The following is a 24166-nucleotide window of genomic DNA, read 5'->3' as shown; positions in this document are numbered from 1 at the left end:
TTTGTATCACATCAAAAATCAAGGTCACAGTTCCTATCAAAAACGTTAACTTTTTTAGTTTTTTTGTATCCAGACAAAATATTTCAGATCTTTACAAGTCTTTGTTGGATTATGTGCCTAGGAGCAAAACAGATCCCCATTAGTTTTGAAGTCAGTTGGTCAAAGGATGTGGTCATAGCAGCAATTGAAAAACAGGAATTTTAGCCGAATTTTGGAACCATATAGGTCTGCACTTGAAAGTGCAGGACCTCTACTGATTTTTGTGTCACATTAGAAGCCAAGATCAGAGTGCCAATCAGTAAAGTGATTTTTTAATTTCCAAACAATATATTTCAAGCAATACATCAGATATTTAGATGTCTTTGTTGGATTATGGGCCTTGTAGCATAACAAATCCATATCAGCCTTTAGGTCAGTTGGTCAAAGGTCAAGGTAACAATTGCAATAAGAAAACTGAAATTTTTGGAATAATATTGATTCTTGAATACATTTACACCCTAACATTCAAGCATCACATCCAGAGCACAACCTATAAGAAACTCATTTCAGATAGCATCCATTCGTTTGATAATGTCTTTTGCTCTATCCTGGTTTCGAGGTCCTTTGAATAAAGGCCATGGTCACAACATTAGACTTTATGTTGTTTTTTTGTATCTGGTGAACAATACATTCAATTTTCACCAATGTTTGAGTAAATATTCGTTTTTTCTTTTGTGTTACATACATATCATACCATACATACTTTTACCATTCAATATGAAAATAACCCTTAGAGAGAGGAATTTTGTTAGTAAATAGATACAAGAAGATGTGGTATGAGTGCTAATGAGACAACTCTCAGTCCAAGTCACAATTCATAAAAGCAAACCATTATAGGTCAAAGTATGGTCTTAAACAAGGAGCCTTGGCTCACACCAAACAAGCTATAAAGGGCCCCTAAAATTACTAGTGTAAAACCATTCTACAAGGAAAACCAACCATCTAAAATTGAGAATGGAAATGGAGAATGTGTCAAAGAGACAACAACCCGACCATAGAACAGACAACAGCAGAAGGTCACCATCAGGTTTTCAATGCAGCGAGAAAATCCCTCACCAAGCGGTGTCCTTCTGCTGGCCCCTAAACAAATATATATACTGGTTCAGTGATAATGAACGCCATACTAAACTAAAATTGTAATCTTCATATAAAACAAGAAACAAGTAACACTTATGAACCACATCAACAAACGACAACTACTGAACATCAGATTCTTGACTTAGGACAGGTGAAAACAATTGCAGCGGGTTTGAACGTTTTAATGGTACCAAACCTTCAGGCTGTCTCACCGACAACAAACTGGATGTTCCTGCAGAGGTCAAACCCTGAACAGTTGAGCAAGTATGGACACAACATTTAAGCTTAAAACAGCTCTGAATTTGGATTGTGTTTGAAAATTTGATACAGCGTGGGTTTGTGACACAAAATAAATGTGGTCAAAGAACTAAAAATCTGCAATTGAACATTTACCTATTATCATGTTATGGTGCAACATCCAAAATCTAAGTACATTGCTATTTTAAAATTTTTCCCATGCTTATAAAAGACAAGAGTCCACAGACTGAAATGTCTCGCCTTCTTTACTAATCATTGATATTATGTGGAGTCCTAAATATAAAGCTTTATTACAACTGTCACATAAACTTAACATTAACCAAGAAAATTAAACATTGACCAACGAACCATGAAAATGAGGTCAAGGTCAAATAAAACCTACGCGACTGACATATAGATCATAAAATATTTCCATACAGCAAATATAATTGATCTATTGCATATATAGTATTAGGAAAAAGGACAAAAAATCAAAATCTTAATTTTGACCACTGAACCATGAAAAAAAGAGATCAAGGTCAAATGACAGCTGCCAGCTAGACATGTACACCTCACAACCATCCCATACACCAAATATAGTAGACCTATTGCATACAGTATAAGAAAAACAGACCAAAACACAAAAACTTAACTATAACCACTGAACCATGAAAATGAGGTCAAGGTGACACCTGCCAGTTGGACATGTACACCTTACAGTCCTTTCATACACCAAATATACTAGACCTATTGTTAGAGTATTTGAGAAATGGACTTGACCACCAAAACTTAACCTTGTTCACTGATCCGTGAAATGAGGTCGAGGTCAAGTGAAAACTGTCTGACGGGCATGAGGACCTTGCAAGGTACCGGTAGGTACATACCAAATATAGTTATTTTATTACTTATAATAAGAGAGAATTTAACATTACAAAAAATCTTCACTTTTTTTTCAAGTAGTCACTGAACCATGAAAATGAGGTCAAGGTGACACAACTGCTAGTTGGACATGTACACCTTACAGTCCTTCCATACACCGAATATACATGTACTAGACCTATTGTTATAGTATCTGAGATATGGACTTGTCCACCAAAACTTAACCTTATTCACTGATCCGTGAAATGAGGTCAAGGTTAAGTGAAAACTGTCTGACGGGCATGAGGACCTTGCAAGGTACGCACATACCAAATATAGCTATTTTATTACTTATAATAAGAGAGAATTTAACATTACAAAAAATCTTAACTTTTTTTTTCAAGTTGTCACTGAATCATGAAAATGAGGTCAAGGACATTGGACATGTGACTGAGGGAAACATCTTAACATAAGGCATTTACAAAGTATGAAGCATCCAGGTCTTCCACCTTCTAAAATATAAATCTTTTAAGAAGTTAGCTAACACCACCGCCGCCGCCGTAGACGCCGGATCATTATCCCTATGTCGAGCTTTCTGCGACAAAAGATGCAGGCTCAACAAAAAACTGTGTTTTTCAAACTTGTTTAAATATAAATAATATATTCTTAAAGGGGCACTAGCTACGAGATATATAAAAAATCTAAAGTTTGATTTTTTTCTGTTCAATCAATAATGAAAGTGAAATAGTGTAATAGCAATTCGCTTTTTGCAGCCAAAAAGGTTCAATTTTGTCAAATTACGCTAAGAAACATTGATAATTAGTAATTCACTTGCAAGTGAATGAGTCGACCTCTTTAAATCCGTATTCATGTGAACTGCAATTTAACCCCTAGCTACAGATTGACAACGCATGCATTGTAAGTGTACTGGTTATTTAAAGAAAAAGAATGTCAACAATGAAAGTGAAAGTACAGTAAATCATTTCATAAAATCATTCTTATACAGTTAAAAACAATGAGAAATATCTATTTTTAATCTATAAAATCAAATTAAACAGACCTATAATTAAAAGCTTTGGTTGAACGGTTCATGAGTTAATGCACTGACAACATTTGATTGCCGCCCGCCCGCCGTACATCCCCAAATCAATAACAGACATTTTTGTCACAAAAATCCGGTTAAAAATCCAATTGCACGTGTTGGTTTAATCTATTCATATCTTTATTTATGTTTACATCGCTTATATGGTCATCTGAGGTCAAATAGATATTTAATTAGATGGCGTCTGGACTAAAATACACACGAAACGAACCTATATATTATCTACCCCATGCTCTGTAAACTGTTTATTTTAGACTTTTGATAGTTTGGATAAATGTTTTTCATTGTTATAAATCAAATATGAGAATTTTAGTCAAATCGGTGACCATGAATTTGACAGCTAGTGCCCCTTTAATGTAATGGTAAAATATCATTAATAAATGAATGTTTTTTTTAAGGACCTTATCCATACTTGCTTAAATATGAAATGAAGGTCATGGTGATCGGACTTTTATCTAAATATCAATGATTTTTTTTATTATGGGAGTAATTAACAAAATGTTTCACATACAGATGGACAAATAGACATAAGAATCCCTATGTATAATCTCATATTAAATTTAATGTGGAAGCACAGATTTACAAAAGAGAGAAATCATGAAAATGGGTATTTTCTGGAATACATGTATTTGAATATATTACTGTAAACCAATATATCTCACTTTTTCATGTTACCCTGTTCTAAACAACTTTTTTTACTAATTGTGTTTTTTTCTTTATAGTGCTTTTCCAAATTCAAAACTTTTTTCTACCAGCAAAATTCCTCTTAAACAATTTCTTTCATTATAAACAAACTTGATTTAAAACTAAGCACCAATTAAGAGTTTGACATATGGTTAAAGCTCTTGTCTATTGTTGAAGACAAGATTTTGTACCTTTACAACTGTTATTCATGTTTGTTAACTTTAGTAATTTACAACAAAACAAGTCCTTTGCCGCTATTATAATCAAATTTGAGAATTCCAAATGTTCACTAAATGTAAAGAGAGATAACTCATAATTAAAAAGCAAGTTCTTTTCATCCTCACTCTTTATTCTAGTGGATAATTTTCTCATTGGCAATCATAACACATTGACCTTTTAATATTGTTTCATTTATGTTTTGGAGCTAAGTGTGATGTCCATTTTAGCTGTACTAGTACACAGTTTTGTTTTAGTGGCCATCCAAAGCCTGCATACAGAAGAGGGATTATCTTGGTGTGTTGAAGACCCATTGATGGCCTTCAGCTGTTTTCTGCTCTTTGATCAGGGTGTGGTCTCTTTGACACATTCCCTATTTCTGTTCTCAATTTTATTTTTTGTGAGTCCTGACTCCTAAAAAACTTCTATTCAGTTTATGAAGTTTTTGGCCCAGTTAACACAACCTGTAGAGAAATGTATCAAATCCCATTATACCCATTTCAACCTACAGTCAAACAAAAAAATTATGTGTGTTTACTGTGACATGCTGAAAAATCAGGGTAGGTAGGTACGGAATTATTTTTATCTTTAATTTTTATTTTACATTGAGTCTAAGAGCAACAATTTGACTTTTAACAGTGCTTAATAAAATTGGTAAAAAAACTTTAGGGTAGGTAGGGGTACAATAAACACACATACTTTTTATTTTAGCCTAACTGATACCTAGAATGTTTAATCATAAATGTGAAGTCAAAATGAATGATTTATATTTAATGATTTTTATTTCAATTTTTTTTACATATGAAAATTTACAATATATAACAGTAATTTTTGAGATCTTTCTCCTTAGTTCATCAAAACCTCGATCTGAACAAGTCTTGCATTGGTATCTCCTGGTAGTCTGTATGGAAGCATTCCTGCGAACATGATCAGGGCTTTAGCTTGCCCTCTTATGTAATTCAGATACTGAAATAAACAAACAAAAAACGTGATGATTGATTATGTTTGGCGTATTATTTAGTTTAGTAACACATTTAAAATAAAAAAATAAAAATTGATTTCTGTTCCTCATTCATTCAGCTTGTATGTACTTTTCTGAAAGAAATAATCTAGTACCGGTACTAAAACCAATGTACTAGCTAAAACTATGGTGTCTAGGCAATGAATTTCTAGTGATTTTAAAATTCATAAAAACAGAAAAATATAACTATTAAATATTGAGTTTGACTCAAAAGGATATGTAAAGAGTTAATTTTTTTTTTTAACTAGTCAAACCGGGTGGAAAGGTCAACTTAAGCAAAAACCTGTCCAATCAGAACTCTATTCCCACTGTAGTGATACCTATTATTTTAAACCTAAATCAAAAGGTCACACCTCTTATGTCACATTGTTCTTTTTTGTAATCTCATTTCAACTGAAAATTCAGTCCATATTGGATGTGGACAAATTTTGAAAAATTTTGGTTTAACATATTTACTTCTGAAAATTATTAGCATCTGAAGGAATAGAATTCAATCCTCGTGTATGAAGTATTTTTTTTCTTCACCTACCAAACTATTGCAAAAATAAATCCATGATGATGATAAAAAAAAATACTTATATGCAGCCAGCTGCTTCTGTAGTGTGTGAGAACATAAGATAACATATCCAAATTTTTTTTTATATTGCTTATTTCATGTTCAAAGTCTGCACTTAAAACAAGTTGTAAATTATAGGTGTAAATTGGTGCTAATTAAAAATGTTTTGACAGTCTCAAAGCTTGAACAATAGAATAGTATTTATGTCTTACACTTACCCCCTTAAAGCAATGTCATTTAAACAAAAACATTTGCAAAAGTCATATTTCATTCATATTCTGAACTGGCATTTCAAAAAAACTATAGCAATATAACTTTTGCATGTGGTGTTACAAACTGCTGTTGTTATAAAAAACTGTAATTCACCTTAAATATTATATCTCTAATATAACTTTATAGGACAAATCATATTATTCACTTTCAAATACATGATTCTTCTCATGTCAATCAAAGTCAATGGAATTTTTGTATTTATATCAATTTAAAATGTCTTAAATTGTCTTTTTCTATTATTTTTTTTAGTTTTAAGTGACACTTTATTTTAGATTGGCTAGGATCCTAAGTTAAGAAGCTTAAGAAAAATGTGTTTAAGTAATTGATTTTATTAGAAATTCATATAGGACAAGTGAGACCTTCGCTTGCATAGAACGTTACTTGGAACAGTACTCAAGAACGGTAAAAATGACACCTCCCAAATCAATCTTCATCTGTGTTTTGTGGAAATAAGCCGTGTGTATAAGTTTGATAATATTTGGTTGAGGTAAACTAAAATTAGAGAGAGAAAAGTAATTTTAGGAGGATGTAAATATGGATGGACGGGACAAGGGCAGTAAATATGGATGGATGGGACAAGGGCAACACTTAATGACCCTCCACCAAAATTAAGGCATAATAAGAGTTGAAAAAGTAGGTAATTAGTTAAACCTGCATTTTATTGCAGATTTTTTTTTGAGTCATAAATATATATTTTGTGTTCAAAGTTCCAGTCTTTTTTTATTTGGTGTTCCTATGAAATATTTGGAAACTTCAGGTGACTTTGTTAAAATTCATTGGTTTACTTTCAGTGATGGTTATTTATATTTATATCTGCAATGAATTGTTGTTTGACATTTTCTCTGTACTAAGTACAAAACAGGATATAACTTTATTCAAGCAAAGTATTTCTACATCAAAAACAATGATAATTTATGTACAATTTTTTTGAAAAATGCCAATTTAACAAAGTCCATTATGGGAAGAACAATGGTGGAATAGTATGTTGCTTTTTATTCCGTACATCAAATTGAGTTAAACTTTTGTATAAAATCCTTTACTCCTCTTAAATTGGTTTTAAACAACCAAGGTCATCTTTTAGAATCACGTATCACTTGATATTTGTTGTCAATGATTATAAGGTCATCATTTAGAATCACGTATCACTTGATACTTGTTGTCAATGATTATGAGGTCATCTTTTAGAATCACGTATCACTTGATACTTGTTGTCAATGATTATAAGATCATCATTTAGAATCATGTATCAATTGATACTTGTTGTCAATGATTATGAGGTCATCTTTTAGAATCACGTATCACTTGATATTTGTTGTCAATGATTATAAGGTCATCATTCAGAATCATGTATCAATTGATACTTGTTGTCGATGATTCTGAGGTAATTTTTTCTTATTTCCACATACGGAAATAGAATGTCTGCTATTCAATTAGCCTTATTATAATTACAAATGAGATTCCAGCAGACAAGTATAAAAACTTGTTAATTTGCAACTAAAATAGTGTTTCTTTTGTAACAACCTTTTACCTAGCTTTTATTAAACCATCATTTCAAGGACATATACTGTAGATTGTATAACCTTATATAGTAAACTTTTACACGTTTACCAAGGATGTTTTCCAAATATGACTGAAAAGCAAAACTTTCTTTTGACACTATGTTTGGATGGGAAAATATGAGCTTGTTTCTTAATTAAATGCGAATAAAATATTTTACATTTGTCATTTCAAGGCCTTTTATAGCTGACTATGCAGTATGGGCTCAGCTCATTGTTGATGGCCGTACAGTGACCCATAGTTGTTAATTTTTGTGTCATTTGATCTCTTTTGGAGAGTTGTCTAATTGGCAAACATACTACAGCTTGATACAACTACAGAGGACAAACCATGATCAGTTGGGAGAAATATGGACACAACATTCAAGCTTGATTACACTCTAATTTTGGATTGTAATTAAATATAATATATTAATAACACAAAATGAATGAGGTCTTAAAACCTAAAACTTTCAAGTTGGACATTTACCTATTATGGTCAGCATATCAAATTACCTAAAGAATTCATTTTTTTTATGAAGTCAAACATAGTTTAATTTCTAACCCTTTGGATCTCAATGTAAACCAATTTGATAATGGGGCCCAAAATCTTAAAGGCCTAACTACCTTGACCACAATTTTACCATATACAGATTTAACTACAAACAGAGGGGAGGGCATAAAAAAACTAATCATATGTATTTTTTTTCATCTTAAACAGGAAGGCAAAACATAGTACATGAATAAATAAAGGACTTAGTAACTTACAGTTTCCTTGCCGCCATCTTCACCTCGCCCTGTCCAGCCAGAATATGGACTTTGTGATGTTGTTGTTCTGTTAAAAAATAAATCATCAAACAATCAACTTTAAGATATACCTGTCTGTTTAGATTAAACAATTAACTTTAAGATTTACCTGTCTGTTTAGATTAAAAAATCAATATATACTGTGTATTCATTATTTTCAAGGATGCTGATATCAAAGATAATCTGATTCATGGCTTGATGAATTCTACTTTAAATGTGTTTAGAAAATTTGTACATATGTTTTTCATTTGGTGTTTTGTACATAAATTAGGGCATTTATTTTCATATTTTAATTGTTTTACATATTGCATTTTATAGTTTGCTAGGCAGTATGGATTTGCTCATTGTTGAAGGCTGTGCAGGTGACCTTTACTTGCTTGCACCGACATCATTAGGTCTGGAGTGCAGAGTTGTCTCATTGGTAATCGTTACACATCTCCGTATTTTATAAATATCAGTCAATAACAAATAATATAAAAAACAGAATTAAATCTGACATTATGTGAGATGATCACAGATGAGGATCACTTTAGTTGTTATCCATTTGCCTGATGTGTTTGAAACTTTTAATTTTGTCCTTTGATAAGTGAGTTTCAGTTTTGAATTTCATTGCAGTTCAGTATTTTTTTATTTTACTTTTTAATCTGAAATCATTTTGATATTAAGTGTCAGTTTAAAGTTCTTAACTAAACTTACTTGGCATTTTTATACTGACTGTGTAGAATGTTCATTGTGGCTAGTAAAATATCTGGTAAGCATCTCCTCACCTACAAAAATGTCAAAACAAATGATCAAATTTAAAGTCCTTAAAATAATAATCATATTTTTTCAAGGGAAAAAGTCTGTAAAGGTAAACTCTACCATTGTGAAAATCAGTCTTCCTGTCCCATTGCATTAAATTCCAAACTGTGAGGTTTCATTATTTTAAAGTTCTAATCGAGGAAAAACAAAAGTTTGCATCTCTGAATGGTCAATTTTCTATTTTCAATGTTCCATGAGACACAGATCTGAAATTATAAGCTGCCGAAAAGATAACTGATTCAACTAGTATCTTATTGGTTCAGTTCCGTCCAAATATAAATATATATACAATATAAAGATTATGATGCCAAAGCATTCAATACTAATAGTTCTTACAGTTATTGCGAACCCTATCTTAGTTTTCCATAGATTCACCTGCAAGTTACCTGTCGATTTAAACTTTTGGCAGTTTTTTTGTCCCATCTAACAAATACAACAGGTATTGTTCTCTGTGAAGTTTATTCACTGGGACCTTTAAATTTCTTCTAGGAGAAATATATCACTCATTGATTAATTTACCTGACCAAAAAATTACCTTCTTTTTTTATTGAAATACTTCTATAAACTCACATAAACTGTATACAATATTATATTTATTCAATATATCATTAATATATTTTCAATCTGTTCAATATAAAATCTGGTTTAATAATAAAAAGTTTATTTCAGACACATTTTTTAGTATTTTCCTATGAATTTACATGTTTTTTTTTGTTGTTCATTTATAGACTTATGTTTATAAAGACCTTAATTTAAAAATAATAATATTCATATTTTTAATTATCAAACACACAAAAATATTGAATATTTGATCAGAAATCAACTTTTAATTTTTGAATCACTATTAATATTGAACACATTAAAAACGAGTTATTGGTATTGAATAAATACAACACCACATGCAGTTTTGTGAGTCCTTACTTAGTATTGGTATAAGTATTTTTTCATCATTGACAGTTCAATTTTTTGTTCAGGTAAATTAATCAATGAGTGATATATTTCTCTTGGAAGAAATTTAAAGGTCCCAGTGAATAAACTACACAGAGAACAATACCTGTTGTATTTGTTAGATGGGACAATAGAACTGCCAAAAGTTTAAATTGACAGGTAACTTGCAGGTGAATCTATGGAAAACTATCATAGGGTTCGCAATAAATTTGCTTACATCCACTTAATTGACCTTGGGAGGAAGTTGTCTCCTTTACAAATATATAATAAGACTAATATTCAAAGCAAAAATATTAATTAAGGTGGTACCTAACACTACAGGGAGATAACTCTGTAAAGTCAGCTAAACGTTTTAATTATGTTGTGTTGTAAAGGGAATAATAAGCTTCACAAAGATCAAAATTGGTGTTTGTCAAACTGCTATATAACCAGTGAAATTTTTCTGACAAAATGGTTGGTTCAAAATTTTTGAAATTTTTATATTTTTGTTAAAGGGTCAAAGTAAATACTTTGTCAAATTCTATCAAAATTAAACGAGCCAAATTAATTTTAGTGAAAGTGTTAGGTACCACCTTAACTGATTTTCTAGACAACTATTAAATAGTAGTAGTCTTCATAGTTAAAATTATAATAGTAGTTCAGAGTCAAACTATTTTGCACAAAGTTAAACTTTACTCATCTGTTTTAGGCAGTTGCAAAATAAAATAATTGGACAAAGGACATGTGTCAGAGGAATAAACATTTGAAATTATCTGATTTCATTATAATAAAATTCATGAAAATATGTCCTCCTACAAGAAAATCTGGTTTCATGTGAATAAAATTGAGAATGGAAATGGAAAATGTGTCAAAGAGACAACAACCCGACCAAATAAAAAACAACAGCAGAGGGTCACCAACAGGTCTTCAATGTAGCGAGAAATTGAATATATAGATAACACATACTCAGATTAAAAATTTTACAATAATTGTGGAAGCAAAATTACACATGGGATACCATTTCTCATGCATTTTGTGGGTAAATGCAAACCACAAATTTAAATGTTCATCTAAGTATACATTATTTTTTTTAGGCTTGTATTCAGACTTTGGCAAAACCACGAAATTACGATCCATGAAAATACAATTATTCCTCAATCAACATAAATTAGAAAATAGGAAAATAGTTAGTCTACCCCTTTAGGTGTAACACCACTAATTCGGGCCTGGCCAGAAAGCACATACCAAAAAGTAGTACATATTTAACGCAAAATAGTTCCTACGCATGAGTGTAACTTTCAAAATATGTAGGATATTTAGGTATTTTTGGCATCAAATAAAAGCTGAAGGGCTTGTGATCAATGTAGAACACTTTTGGACTTTTAAATATTGAAAAAACTGCACCAAATTTTAAAAAGAGGGTACATTTTGTCTGTTTGTCAGATGTGAAGTACCTGTTTTGGTACATCCGAAGTTCTGGGAACCAGTTCTTTCTTATATGACATTAAAGGTATGTTGATTTTTTCAGTAGAAGATACTATAAAGTGTTGCTTTGACATGCAATGATTGCCACTTTATTTGAACTTAAAATGGAGGAATTTAACATAGAAAGCAATGGGACCTTGAATTAGTGATGTACTTCCTTTTAGGGGCAGTCACTCAATACCTTATCTCCTTTAAAACACATATGTGAAGTAAAATTGAAGGAAATATATAAAATATCAGGTAATAATCTAGTTAAGAACATGCCTCCATACTAATATAAAGATTTAAAATCAAGGCTTAAACAGCATGTATGTTTACCTCATCATTATAATGTCTGAAGGCCATTACTTTGGTTTCTACAGCATTTTCTGCCAAGGGAAGTAACTGCAACTGTTTAATCACCTAGAAATAAAATTGAAAATTTAAATACAAATATGATGTGTATATTCAAGACCTAAGCAAACAACAAAATATTATAATAAATTATATTCATGACCTAAGCAAACAACAAAATATTATAATAAATTATATTCATGACCTAAGAAACAACAAAATATTTTAATAAAATTCTATTTGTGTAAAATACTGTGTACAGCTAAAAGATTATGATGCCAAAGCATTCAATACTAATAGTTCTTACAGTTAAATTTGCTTACATCCACTTAATTTGAACTTTGGTAGATAGTTGTCTCATTAACAATCATACCCGCATCTCCTTTATTATTATAAGTATTAAAACTCAATCAAATTTAATATTAACTATGAATTTTAATCTCATCCAAATTACTATAAATCTGCAAAAAAAAGGAAGACTTTTAAAGATTGACATAATTGAGTTTGCTTTTGTCTTTTAAATTTGATAAAGAAATCATATTCAATGTAACCAACAAGTTGTAAGCCTTTCACTTATTAAAAGTATATGACATGTTAATGTCATATATTGGTTACATTGAATATGTTTTCTTTATCAAATTTAAAAGAAAAAAGCGAACTCAATTGTATATTAAAACATAAGACATTTCAATTTTAACCTCAATTTATCTTTAATTAAATTTGTAAAAATACCAAGATAATAACTTACGGTTAGAGCTTCATCCATGTTGCCATCATGGAAACAATCAAAGAAGGTCAAAAGGTCAAGTAACAAGAAGAATGTACTAGCATTGGATAAGTTCCCTTCAGCTCCTTGTGCTCTGTACCTAAGTAACAAAATATACATATCTTTAATGTTAGTATGTACAATCAAATATTTCACTTAGTTGTAAGATCAATTATATTACTGTGGATTCATTTATTTTCGTGGGTACCAATTTTCGTGGTTTGAGGAAAACTTGCATATTCTTGGATATTTAATTTCGTGGTTTTGACAAAGTATGCATATATTCCTTCAGAAAATTTGCAATTCGTTGAATATTTAAATTCGTGGTTTCCCGGTACCCACGAAATCCACGAAAATTGCTATCCAACGAATAATAATGAATCCACAGTATTAAGGTAGAGACATGACATCTAACTGAGCATTTAGAAGATTTTTTAACTTTGACTTGTTTCTTATTTTATAATTTGGTATCATTTAAAAGTTTGTTTGCAGTAGACATTGCTTAATATTGTCAGCTTATTCTTCAAGATAGTTATTCACTTATTCACTTAATCAACCAGAGAATATTTGATTTTTTCACAAAAGTATTCAGTTCAAATGGAAGATACTTATAAATATACTGTATCCTATTGCAAAGCAAGTGACAGATGTAATACATGTAAATATACAATTACAACATGCTGATTGTACAAAAGTCTTTACTTGCAAATTATAGAACGATATTTGGTGACAATTTTAAAGTTCTTAATTTACTAATTGAAGTGCCTGGGTATGTTTCTTGTGAAAATGTTGGAATGTATACTTATAATTTCTGCTTCACAAAATTTGAAAACAATAGACTATTTTTAAACCTCTACACTGGATAGAGTTCACATGCTGCCATTGGTCAAGAATGGTGTGTCAAAATGGGCGTGACTTTATTTTCAAGTAGATGGCACAGGATTGCAATGACAAATGTTAGCTTAATCTGCCAAGTGTGGAGAGAAGAAGACTGGATCGTAACCCTTGGCTAGCAAAGATGCCACTCCTAGAGTTGGGGTTTAAAAAGTAAATACATACCTCTCTGCAATACCAAAGGCCAGACTTCTTAATCTATCTCTAGATGACTGTGTAGAACTAGCTTGTGATACGACTTGACTTAGTAACTTGTTCAGTAATTCCAACACTTTGTCGTGTTTCTAAAACATGATCATTCTACATAGTTAACATGTTCAATATTCAAACTAAATTTTAAAACATCTGCAGCACTGCTCATGTAAAATTTTCTGTCAATGAGAAGCAGAAACATGAAAATTGACTACACAAATATGATGAGAATATTAGTATCATTATTACCTTGGTTACAATCACACTTAGCAACTTTACTGCTTAGTAAAAATCACCTTAGAAATCTTGGACATTATTACCATAACAACCTAGGTCATTATAACTTGACAACACCCAATTGTCATGATTACCTTAGCAACCTTCACCATTATTACATCAGCAAACTTTGTCATTATTACTTTAACAACCTAGGTCAGTATTACCTCAGCAACCTATCTCATTATTACCTTAGCAAGGTCATATAATCTCACTGCATCTTCAAACAATCCTTTGGCTTCTGTATCCTTGGCAACTAAATCTATGATTTTATGTGTATCTCCATGGAATTTATCTATTGCACCAGGCTGTAAATAAAAGTTAGAAATTAATAAAATGCTTCGCTGAGTGCAGCCTGATACGACCACAGAGGTTGAACCCTGAACAGTTGGGGCATATTGGACACAATATTCAAGCTGAGTACTGTCTGAATTTGGATTGTGATCAAATTTTTGACATATTATAGGTTTCTGACACAAAAGAAATGTGGTCAAAGATCTTACAAATCTATTGTACAATACTGTGCAATTGAAGATTTCTTCTTGAAACTTTTCAAACTCAATCCTAGCCTTTCCTTTGTAGTATGGAACCTTGTAGTACAATTTTAGAGAGATCCATACACTTAAACACAAGTTATTGCCTGGAAACTAGAAAAATGCTTGTTTTTGGCCCCTAATTCTTACATGTTTGGGGCAATTAACCCAAACTCAATCCCAGCCTTCCCTTTCTTGTATGGAACCTGTGGTACAGTGTCAGAGAGATCCATACACTTACACACAAGTTATTGTCTGAAACATAAAAAAATGCTTGATCATATCATAGGGAACATGTGTACTAAGTTTCAATATGACTTGACCTCAACTTCATCCAACCAGATGCTCTCAAAAAATTGACAGGAAATTTAAGGATCGTCATGGAATGGTATCAAGTTTATAATTGACTGGAAACTACAAAAATTCTTATTTGGGCTCCTTTTTTGGCCCCAAATTCCTACACGGTTGGGACCGTAAGCCCCAAAATTAACCCAAACCTTCTTCCTATGGTATAAAACATTGTGGTACAATTTCAGAGCAATTGAAATACTTATACACAAGTTGATATACTGAAAGTAGAAAAATGTTTGTTTTGGGGCCCCTAATTCCAAAACAGTTGAGACCATCATCTCCAAAATCAATCCCAACCTTGTTTTTGTGGTATTGAACCTTCTTAGTAAATTTCATAGAGATCCATTCACTTAAACAAAATTTATTGTCCGGACAATTTAATGACTGGAAACTACAAAAATGCTTATTTGGGCTCCTTTTTTAGCCCAATTCCTAAACTATTCGGAACATAACCCCAAAAATTAATCCCAACCTTCTACCTGTGGTATAAAACTTTATGGTACAGTTTCAGAGCAATTGAAATACTTATACACAAGATAATATCCTGAATGTATAAAAATGCTTGTTTTGGGCCCCTAATTCCAAAATGGTTGGGACCATCATCCCCAAAATTAATCCCAATCTTCCTTTGGTGGTATTGAACCTTCTTATTAAATTTCATAGAGATCGATTCACTTAAACTAAAGTTATTGTCCGGACACCAAATGTGTCTTCGGACGACCCAGATGACGACGACGAAGACATCATACCATTATGCAAATGCAATTTTATTTTGCAGTCGTATAAAAACTTAAACCTGAAGCGGGACAGACAGACGAACAAACAGACAGACGAACGGATGGATGCACAGACCAGAAAACATAACATGCATAATGCCCATAAATGGGGCATAAAAACTTCACAAAAGAAAAATGTAGTTATATTAATATTCAAAAGAGAGATATATATTTCCTAAATTAAGCATTCAGTCTAGAATATCTAAAGAAAACTTCACTCTAGTTATAGTATTGTTAATCAACAATTATGTACATATATGTACAATAGCTTTTCTTGGAGATATTAAAGGAATGAGACATAAATTTAAAAAGATTTTAACTTGTATTACCTATAAGAATGATAAGGATGTAATGCAAAAATAAATTTTAATCTCTTTTGGAATAGATCCTTAAAAATTTTAAAATAGTATTTTTTTAATTTTTTTTTTTATAGACAAAATAAAACTTGTGGCAACATTAATCTTCAAAGAAGAGATATATTTTTCTTAAATTGACCACTCACTCTCAATTATTTAAAGAAAACTTTACCCTAAGAAAAGTGTTAATTGGCAACAATTATATGATATATGTACAAAAGCTTCTCTAATATTCAAAGAATGAGACATAAATTAAAGCAGATTTTAACTTGTATAACCTATAAGGATGTAATGCAAAAATAAAGTTTTAATCACATTTTGCATAGATCCTTAAAGAGTTAAAAATGGTTATTACTAAGGTTTTTTTTCATGGACAATGACCTTGATAAAGAAATAGGATTCTGAACAAACTATATAATTTAACATCAATGGTAATATTCAATTGATGCAAGGCGAAAATTTATATTCTGAACATTGTCAATTACTGTAAGTAGATGGACATATAATTATATAACATGCAGCCTAATATGAAAGCCAGAAAGTATAATTAACATATTATCCACAATATTATAAATCAATCATTTATCTGTACAGTGAAAATGGGCGATATCTTTTTGCGCCAAAAAGTAACTCATTTGCGCCTCAACTTAATTGCGCCAATACTTCTTTTGCGCCACATAATTTTCAAAACTATAGGTATCATTTGCGCCAATGAAATAATCATCTAATTGCGCCAATTTTATTTATTTTTATTCATATAACAACTAAATGATTGACTTTCATCCTCCTATTTTTGGGCTTGGGTCCGGCAGTTTACCGACTGGCGGAGTTAAAGTCATTTTAATAACGAAATGTATGCTGAATTAAAACGTTCACCCGTATATATATACAGTTAAAACCATATAAAATGTCTCTGTTCATCATTGAATTAAAGGCTGGTTTTTGTAGTTGAGAAAAGACACATATTCCCATGATTCCTTTCTGCTTACTTCTCTACTCATTAGTTCTTTACAAATGCCTGACGGAATTTGTGTTCTTCAACAATGATGACCGGTTTTCCTCTATCAGACTCTAGTTTTTGAATGGTATATCAGACATCTTGACTCGTGAACAAATATTCTTTTACTAAACAATCTATTTTTTGGTGAGTTTTCTTAAATTTGATAAGTGTTCAGTGGAAAGGTTAATTATAATACATGTATGATATTGGTAAAACGTGTACATGTATGATATAGGTAAAAAATATTTACAGGTAAATCTGGCGCAATTTCATTTCATTTATTGGCGCAATTAATACCATCAAAATAAAAGACAGTGGCGCAATTAATACCTTTTCAAAACTGCAATTGGCGCAAATTGATTCTGCCCGTGAAAATAATGTTGTTGTGTTTTTTAGATTAAAAGCATAATTCCATATAAAAATGTTTTTTCTGTTACAAATCATGATATATTGTTTTATGTGTACATGTTATGCTTATGCCGCCCATCAACGGTTCTTGATTGGAATAATAAATATTCTTATTCTTATTATTCTCTCTTTAATTCACATTTGGCCTCTACAATGTTTAATTTGGTAATAGATCTTAATTCAATTTGTTTTTCAAGACTCTGTCTTGTCAGACCTAGTTTTAGTTTATACAAAATGCAAGATTTAATTTTATAAAAGGTAAAAGACATGGCCATGAGATGTAAGGCTAACTTACATAGATTTCTGACACAGTATTTTTTCAGAAATGACATCAAACTTGACCTATGGCTGCTTAATTGCACAATTTTATACCTTTGTAGAAAGTTTTCTCATTAGCAATCATGCCATGTCTCCTTATATTTTATATTCAACAATTGTTGACACAGAAATACCACATCTATGTCACATATACAGAAGCAAATGTTCAGTTGCTGATCCAGGGGGATATGTGTACTAGTTCAGTGAAAATGGACATCACACTAAACTCTTAAACACATAAACGAAATAAAATTAAACACATATATTTGGTATTTTATACTTTTCAGACAATATACAGATTAAAGCCAAAATGAACAAAGAAAAAGTTCAAGTGATAAAAAGCAAGGGGACCATGAACAATTCTTATGTAAACCAGAAAGCTAAAGCCCAGGGTAGTCTTACTACTGCTTTACTTCTCTCCAATGTTAGCCTGGTAAAAACATTACTGCAGAAGAAGGAATGTAAGCTTCAAACTGTTTGTATTGCTGGCGTGTTACTCATTTGTTTGTCGATCATGTTACAGATAATTGTAGGAGTGATGCTTGTTATCTTATCTAGACGGGAACAGTACATGGTCAAACAAATGAAAGAGGAAGATAGAGAAAAGGAGGCTTACATTTCTAAACATATAAAGGAGGAAACAATGGCAGATGCTTCTTATCAAATTGGTCCAGATGACGATAAAACTTCATTTGGAATAGATCCCGTAAAAAAAGAGGAGAGAAAAAGAAAGAAAAGATTAATGTACAGATTGAACACATGTGTACTTGTATTAACATTTCTTGTTGCCATTATCAATATTATCATCAATGGATTGAATTTTAATGAATGATCAAGTCTTGAGGACTTCTATTTAACTGCACTTATAGTGAATGCATTGGTTAAATAACCCTCACATACTGAATGTATCCTTTTGGCAACTTCAAGAACTGTAGCCCAAATTATCTGTAGGGATACCTAAATTTATACCTGAGACTGTCTCATTCTAAATAAAAATAAAATTGCTTGTAAGCACTGAAGGGTAAAGATAGCTTGTAATTTTGAAACATTTAATTGTATTTAAGTAGGGCAAATTATAAATATAAATTTGAGTTATCATTCTTTGTCCATGATTGTACATTTGTACTTGAATCGGTATCGCAAAATTAACATTACAGCAGATTTCTTGGTTCAATTGATACATAAATAGTTTAGTAAAGACTAAATTCATCTCTTATATTCTTAGTGTAAATTAATAACAAACACAATGGATGGTTTTTTTGAAAAGGTCATAGAAAATACATGTGAAGAAACAAAATCGTGAAATAAAAAAAAAAAGCCTCTGAATAACAATAATGATTCTATATCTAATAAAATTACTAGCTCAACTGACTTTGATTTTATATTATTTACATATTTTTATATTGTTTTTCCTCACATACACCTGTAAGACAATGGGCACAAAGATAAATATGTTTTGCTGATAACAATGAAAGTCACAGCTGTATATATTTGTGTTGGCGACCTACATTTGCATGGATTTTAAAATGACTCTCATTATATTTGTGTTTAATCTTATACATAAAATTAAGGATGGAAATGGGGAATGTGTCAAAGATATAACAACCCGACCAGAGGGAAAGAAAATATTTTTTATACAATTCTGATAGGGTACAATGAAAAAAAAAGTCACCACAACCTGTAAATAGGTTCCATTTTTATAGGTACCTTTAAAATAATTCCTGAGTTATTGGGTTTTTAATTGGTAAAGCAGTCTCAAAAACAATTCTTTAGAAATCTCTCAAAGGATTCAAGGTTAAATGAATGATAATATTATGGCTATTTTAAGAAATTTACCTTTGATCTTACTGACTGATAATTTCCTTTCTCAGCATTGTAGAGTGATATGAAAATTTATCCTTAGAAACTGAGGACGCACATGGCGGTTGTCAATGAAAGTAACAACTTCGTCACAGGGAAAATACCAGTAGCAATAAACAGATTATCATTGGTCATCTCCGCTCAAGTGAGAAAATCAATCTTGGTACAGATAATAAACTATAACCTGTATTTCTACCACTGCATACAGTATTTATCTTTTATAAATTATCAAATCTTCAGACATACAAAAAATATCTAATCTTAGATTTGTAGGTACATATATATTACTGATTAAAATCAAAACAAAAGCTGTACATTTTTTTTATATATGGCTATGTCCTATCCTCTTGGACAATGTCCCATACAGTGCCATTTATGTGAAAGGGATCCTAAAGTCAAATGGAAATGTGTTGACTGTGACTTATTAATGTGCAGTAACTGTAAAGCTAAAGTACATTCTAAATTCAAGGCTGACAAAGAACATAAAATCCTTGATCTAAAGGAAGTCGGCCAACAAGAAAAAGAAGAGGGACAACAAAGCAATGAGGCGGCACAAGGCAAGGAAGTGGAGACCCTATCTGGTTTCCAACAATTCAAGATTTCTCCAACTTACATGAAACTAATAAACATTAAAGAATATCCAATCAATATGTTGGACATAAAATTTTTGGCGGTATCCTTGAATTATATAGTATGGATTGGTAATGGAGATAAGGAAAGTTCCCGTTTCTTTGGATCATATAAAGCACTCCAGAGTGGTAAACTTGTAGGAGATAAATTCACAATCAGAAACAGTTTTAATTTGGTAGTAAGTGATATAGCTTTTACTCCTTGCAATGACATTCTACTGGCTACAACAGAATCCAGACTGAAGCAGATCAAGGCAGGATCTATTTATGTGACAGACTCGGTATACTGTGAAGAATTATCAAGTCTCTGTAGTGTACATGTGACAAATGAAGGAAGAGTGATAGTAGGGGGAATAACTCTCATTGTTGTTATGGATACAAATGGCAACCATCTGAAAAGGTATGAAAAGGATAAAAACAATGAATCTATATTTGATGGATTAATTTGTTCAATAACCAGTATGATTAATGGGAATATTTTTGTGATACAAACATCAATTAAAAAGAGTGTGGTTGTCTTAGGGAAAGAAGATATCATCAATAACTATGTAGGATCACCCTCTATCAACAGGTATGGCGAGTTTAGTCCTAAGTCAATAGTAGCCACACCATTAGACAATGTTATTGTTGCTGATGATATCAATCATACACTACATATACTGGACCACAACGGTCAGCTTCTGACCACCTACAATACTAAAGACATCAGGATACTATTTCCAACAACTCTAGCCATAACTATGGAAGGACCATTTGCAGTATTATACTTAGGATGTCACACAATCTTAGGAACTTCTAACTCGGGAATGCTGTACAAAATTAATTACACAGGGTTTTAAATAAGTCAAGATCCGAAAGACTGTACAATAATAACCGTATGTGGTGTAAAATCAGTTGTCACTCTGGAAAGTGTTTCTACATTAACATCGTAGGGTGTTAAATCAGTTGTTACTTTGAAACGTGTTACTATATCAACATCTGACATTTGGCTATAAATCATTTGTCACTCTAGAAAGTGTTATTACATTAACATCATGGGGAGTTGAATCACTTTTCTTAAAAAAAAAATTAAAAAAAATGAACATATGAACAATTTGTGACTGTCCATTTATTAACCGTAACAATATCATATCAATCTGATCTTGATGCAATATATTTGCTGCATATGAATGTAATAAATTACACATAAGTATACTTTATAAGCAGCTGTTGTAAAAGGTATTTCTTCTTATTCTTTTAATGATTATAGAAAATTAGTTGAAACTTCGTAGTTAACACCAAATTTAGATAAAGAAATCAAATGTATTCAATGATATCATAGAATTAATTAGGTCTAATACAGTCTGGTCAGCCAATAGAAAACTTCTACATACAATCACATGACTTAATACATCAAATAATATGGTGTGTAAGTCTTCCTGGTCAAACTTCAGTTTGTTCAATGCATTATAATTATGATAAGTCAAACTTAATTGATATGATATCTTTGTTATCTGCAATTTATTTGTATGTCCTCTTGAGATAAATGACTATAAACTAACTTTTGTCAATGTTTGGAGTACATGAAACTTTGGTCATTATATTGAGTTACAAATCAAATGTTTTCATTGGTAGATTCCAATAGGTTTCTATAGTAATCAAGAGTTCTCAAAATCCTTTTTGTTCCAGGTAGTCCTTGAAGAAAATCTGCTGGCTCTTACTATCATTTCTATCAAATAATACCAAAAATGAAAAATGTGTGGTCCAATGCAATATTTTGAGATCAAAAGATTCAAAACCTTCATACCCTAACTTTTTAAGAACCCAGATAACTAGTTTCTGACCACTATGTTTATTGACACCTAATATGATGATAAATCAAGTGTAAAATTGTGTTTGTTGATAACATTTAACATGAGATAAAGGGTTAATGAGAACATTAACAGAAAACTAAAAAAGGATCAGATTTTTTTGATATAAAGTTTGCAAAAATGTAGCTATATATAGCTGAAGAGTTGAGTACTAAAAGTTAAAACCAGTGTTACCCAGTCACATGCTAAAACAACAATGTTTCCATAATACACAGACAACACACTTGCACTATCATTTTCTATATTCTGTTGGCTGTGAAGTTGAGGTCAAAACTCTAATTTGGCGTCAAAATAAAAAAGATCATATCATAGAGAACATGTGTGCTAAGTTTCAAGTTGATTGGACTTCAACAAATGGGGCAAATTTGGACACAATATTCAAGCTTTACACTGTCTGAATTTGGATTGTTATCAAATTTTGACACAATATAGGTTTCTGACACATATCAAATGTCAAGATTTTACAAATCTGTTGCTCAATACTGTGCAATTAAAGATTAAAAATTTGAAATTTGAAAAATTTCGATCCCAGCCTTTCCTTTGTAGTATGGAACCATGTAGTAAAATTTCAGAGAGACCCATACCCTTAAACACAAGTTATTTTTTCGAAAACTAGAAAAATGCTTGTTTTTGGTCCTTTATTGGACCTTAAGGTGGTACCCAACACTTTCACTAAAATTAATTTGGCTCGTTTAATTTTCATAAAACTTTGGCAAAGTATTTACTTTGACCCTTTGACAAAAATATAAAAAATTCCAAAAATTTGAATCAAGCATTTTATCAGAAAAATTACACTGGTTATATAGCAGTTTGACAAACACTAATTTTGATCATTGAGAAGCTTAATATTCCCTTAAAAACACAATGTCATTAAAACGTTTAGGTGATTTTACAGAGTTATCTCCCTGTAGTGTTAAGTACCACCTTAATTCCTACATGAATGGGACAATAACCCCCAACCTCAATCTCAGCCTTCATTTTGTGATATGGAACTTTGTGGTACAATGTTATAGAGATCCATACACTTAACACAAGTTATTATACTGAAAGTAGAAAAATGCTTGTTTTGGGCCCCTTGTTCCCAAAATCAATACCAACCTTCCTTTCATGGTATTGAACCTTCTCATTAAATTTCATAGAGATCCATTCATGAAAACTAAAGTTATTGTCCGGAAACCAAATGTGTCTTATGAGGAGGACGCAGACAACGATGCAGACGACATCATACCTTTATACGATCCCAAAAATTAATGGCAGGTGTATACAAATTACCTTGACCAAATTTTCTTAACCTGAAGTAGGACAGATGGATGAACTGAAGGAAGGACAAACAGACGCAAAGACCAAAACACATAGTGCCCCTAAGTGGGGCATAAAAAGCTCAGATGCAATAATTGTAAACCAAGAACATCCAATGTAGTCAATGTATATATCGGTCAATTCCTACCATATCGATAGTGACCACACTGTTAAATAATATGATATTGTAGCAGACAGACTCAATGTATATATTGGTCAATTCCTACCATATTGATAGTGACCATACTGTTAAATAATGATATTGTAGCAGGCAGACTCAATGTATATATTGGTCAATTCCTACCATATTGATAGTGACCATACTGCTAAATAATATGATATTGTAGCAGACGGACTACATTTTTCCATATCAGTACACCAATGTAGACAATGCAATTAAGTCCATGCATTTTAAATTGTTTCTTTTGGATTATTTGTAATTTGGATATACTTGTAGTATGTAATTCATAAAAAATTGAGAATTTGGGTTAAATCAATAAAAATGACAGATAAAGTCCCTATTACAAAGCATTCATTCAATTCTTGTTTTTTAATAATTACCCTTTTTGTTCCATCCCGTTCTATTTTTCCTAACAGCATCTCAAACTGAAAATAAAAGTGACATCTGTTAGTACAAGTTATGTTCAAATTGTCATATAATTATTGATGGATAACAGCATTGCTTATTAATTCAATGTCACTGGACT

The 24166-nt window shown here is 31.3% G+C and overlaps 1 protein-coding gene across 1 annotated transcript in view; it reads right to left on the bottom strand.

The window, feature by feature from the left end:
* Positions 1-4976: 4976 nt before the first annotated feature.
* Positions 4977-24166, bottom strand: part of LOC139525557 (nuclear pore complex protein Nup93-like) — a 42729-nt gene continuing 23539 nt past the window's right edge. Inside the window, exons 17-24 of the mRNA XM_071321005.1 lie at positions 24021-24065; positions 14271-14387; positions 13777-13895; positions 12700-12817; positions 11937-12020; positions 9102-9172; positions 8367-8433; positions 4977-5179 (exon numbers count right to left, since the gene is read on the bottom strand). Of these exons, the coding sequence (XP_071177106.1) occupies positions 5060-5179; positions 8367-8433; positions 9102-9172; positions 11937-12020; positions 12700-12817; positions 13777-13895; positions 14271-14387; positions 24021-24065 (741 nt within the window). The 3' untranslated portion in view covers positions 4977-5059. The remainder of the gene's footprint in view (positions 5180-8366; positions 8434-9101; positions 9173-11936; positions 12021-12699; positions 12818-13776; positions 13896-14270; positions 14388-24020; positions 24066-24166) is intronic.

This window comes from Mytilus edulis, chromosome 5 (genome assembly GCF_963676685.1).
Source record: "Mytilus edulis chromosome 5, xbMytEdul2.2, whole genome shotgun sequence".
Lineage (NCBI taxonomy): Eukaryota > Metazoa > Mollusca > Bivalvia > Mytilida > Mytilidae > Mytilus > Mytilus edulis.
The sequence above is the reverse complement of the archived record's forward strand: the minus strand, read 5'-3'. Positions and strand labels throughout refer to the sequence as shown.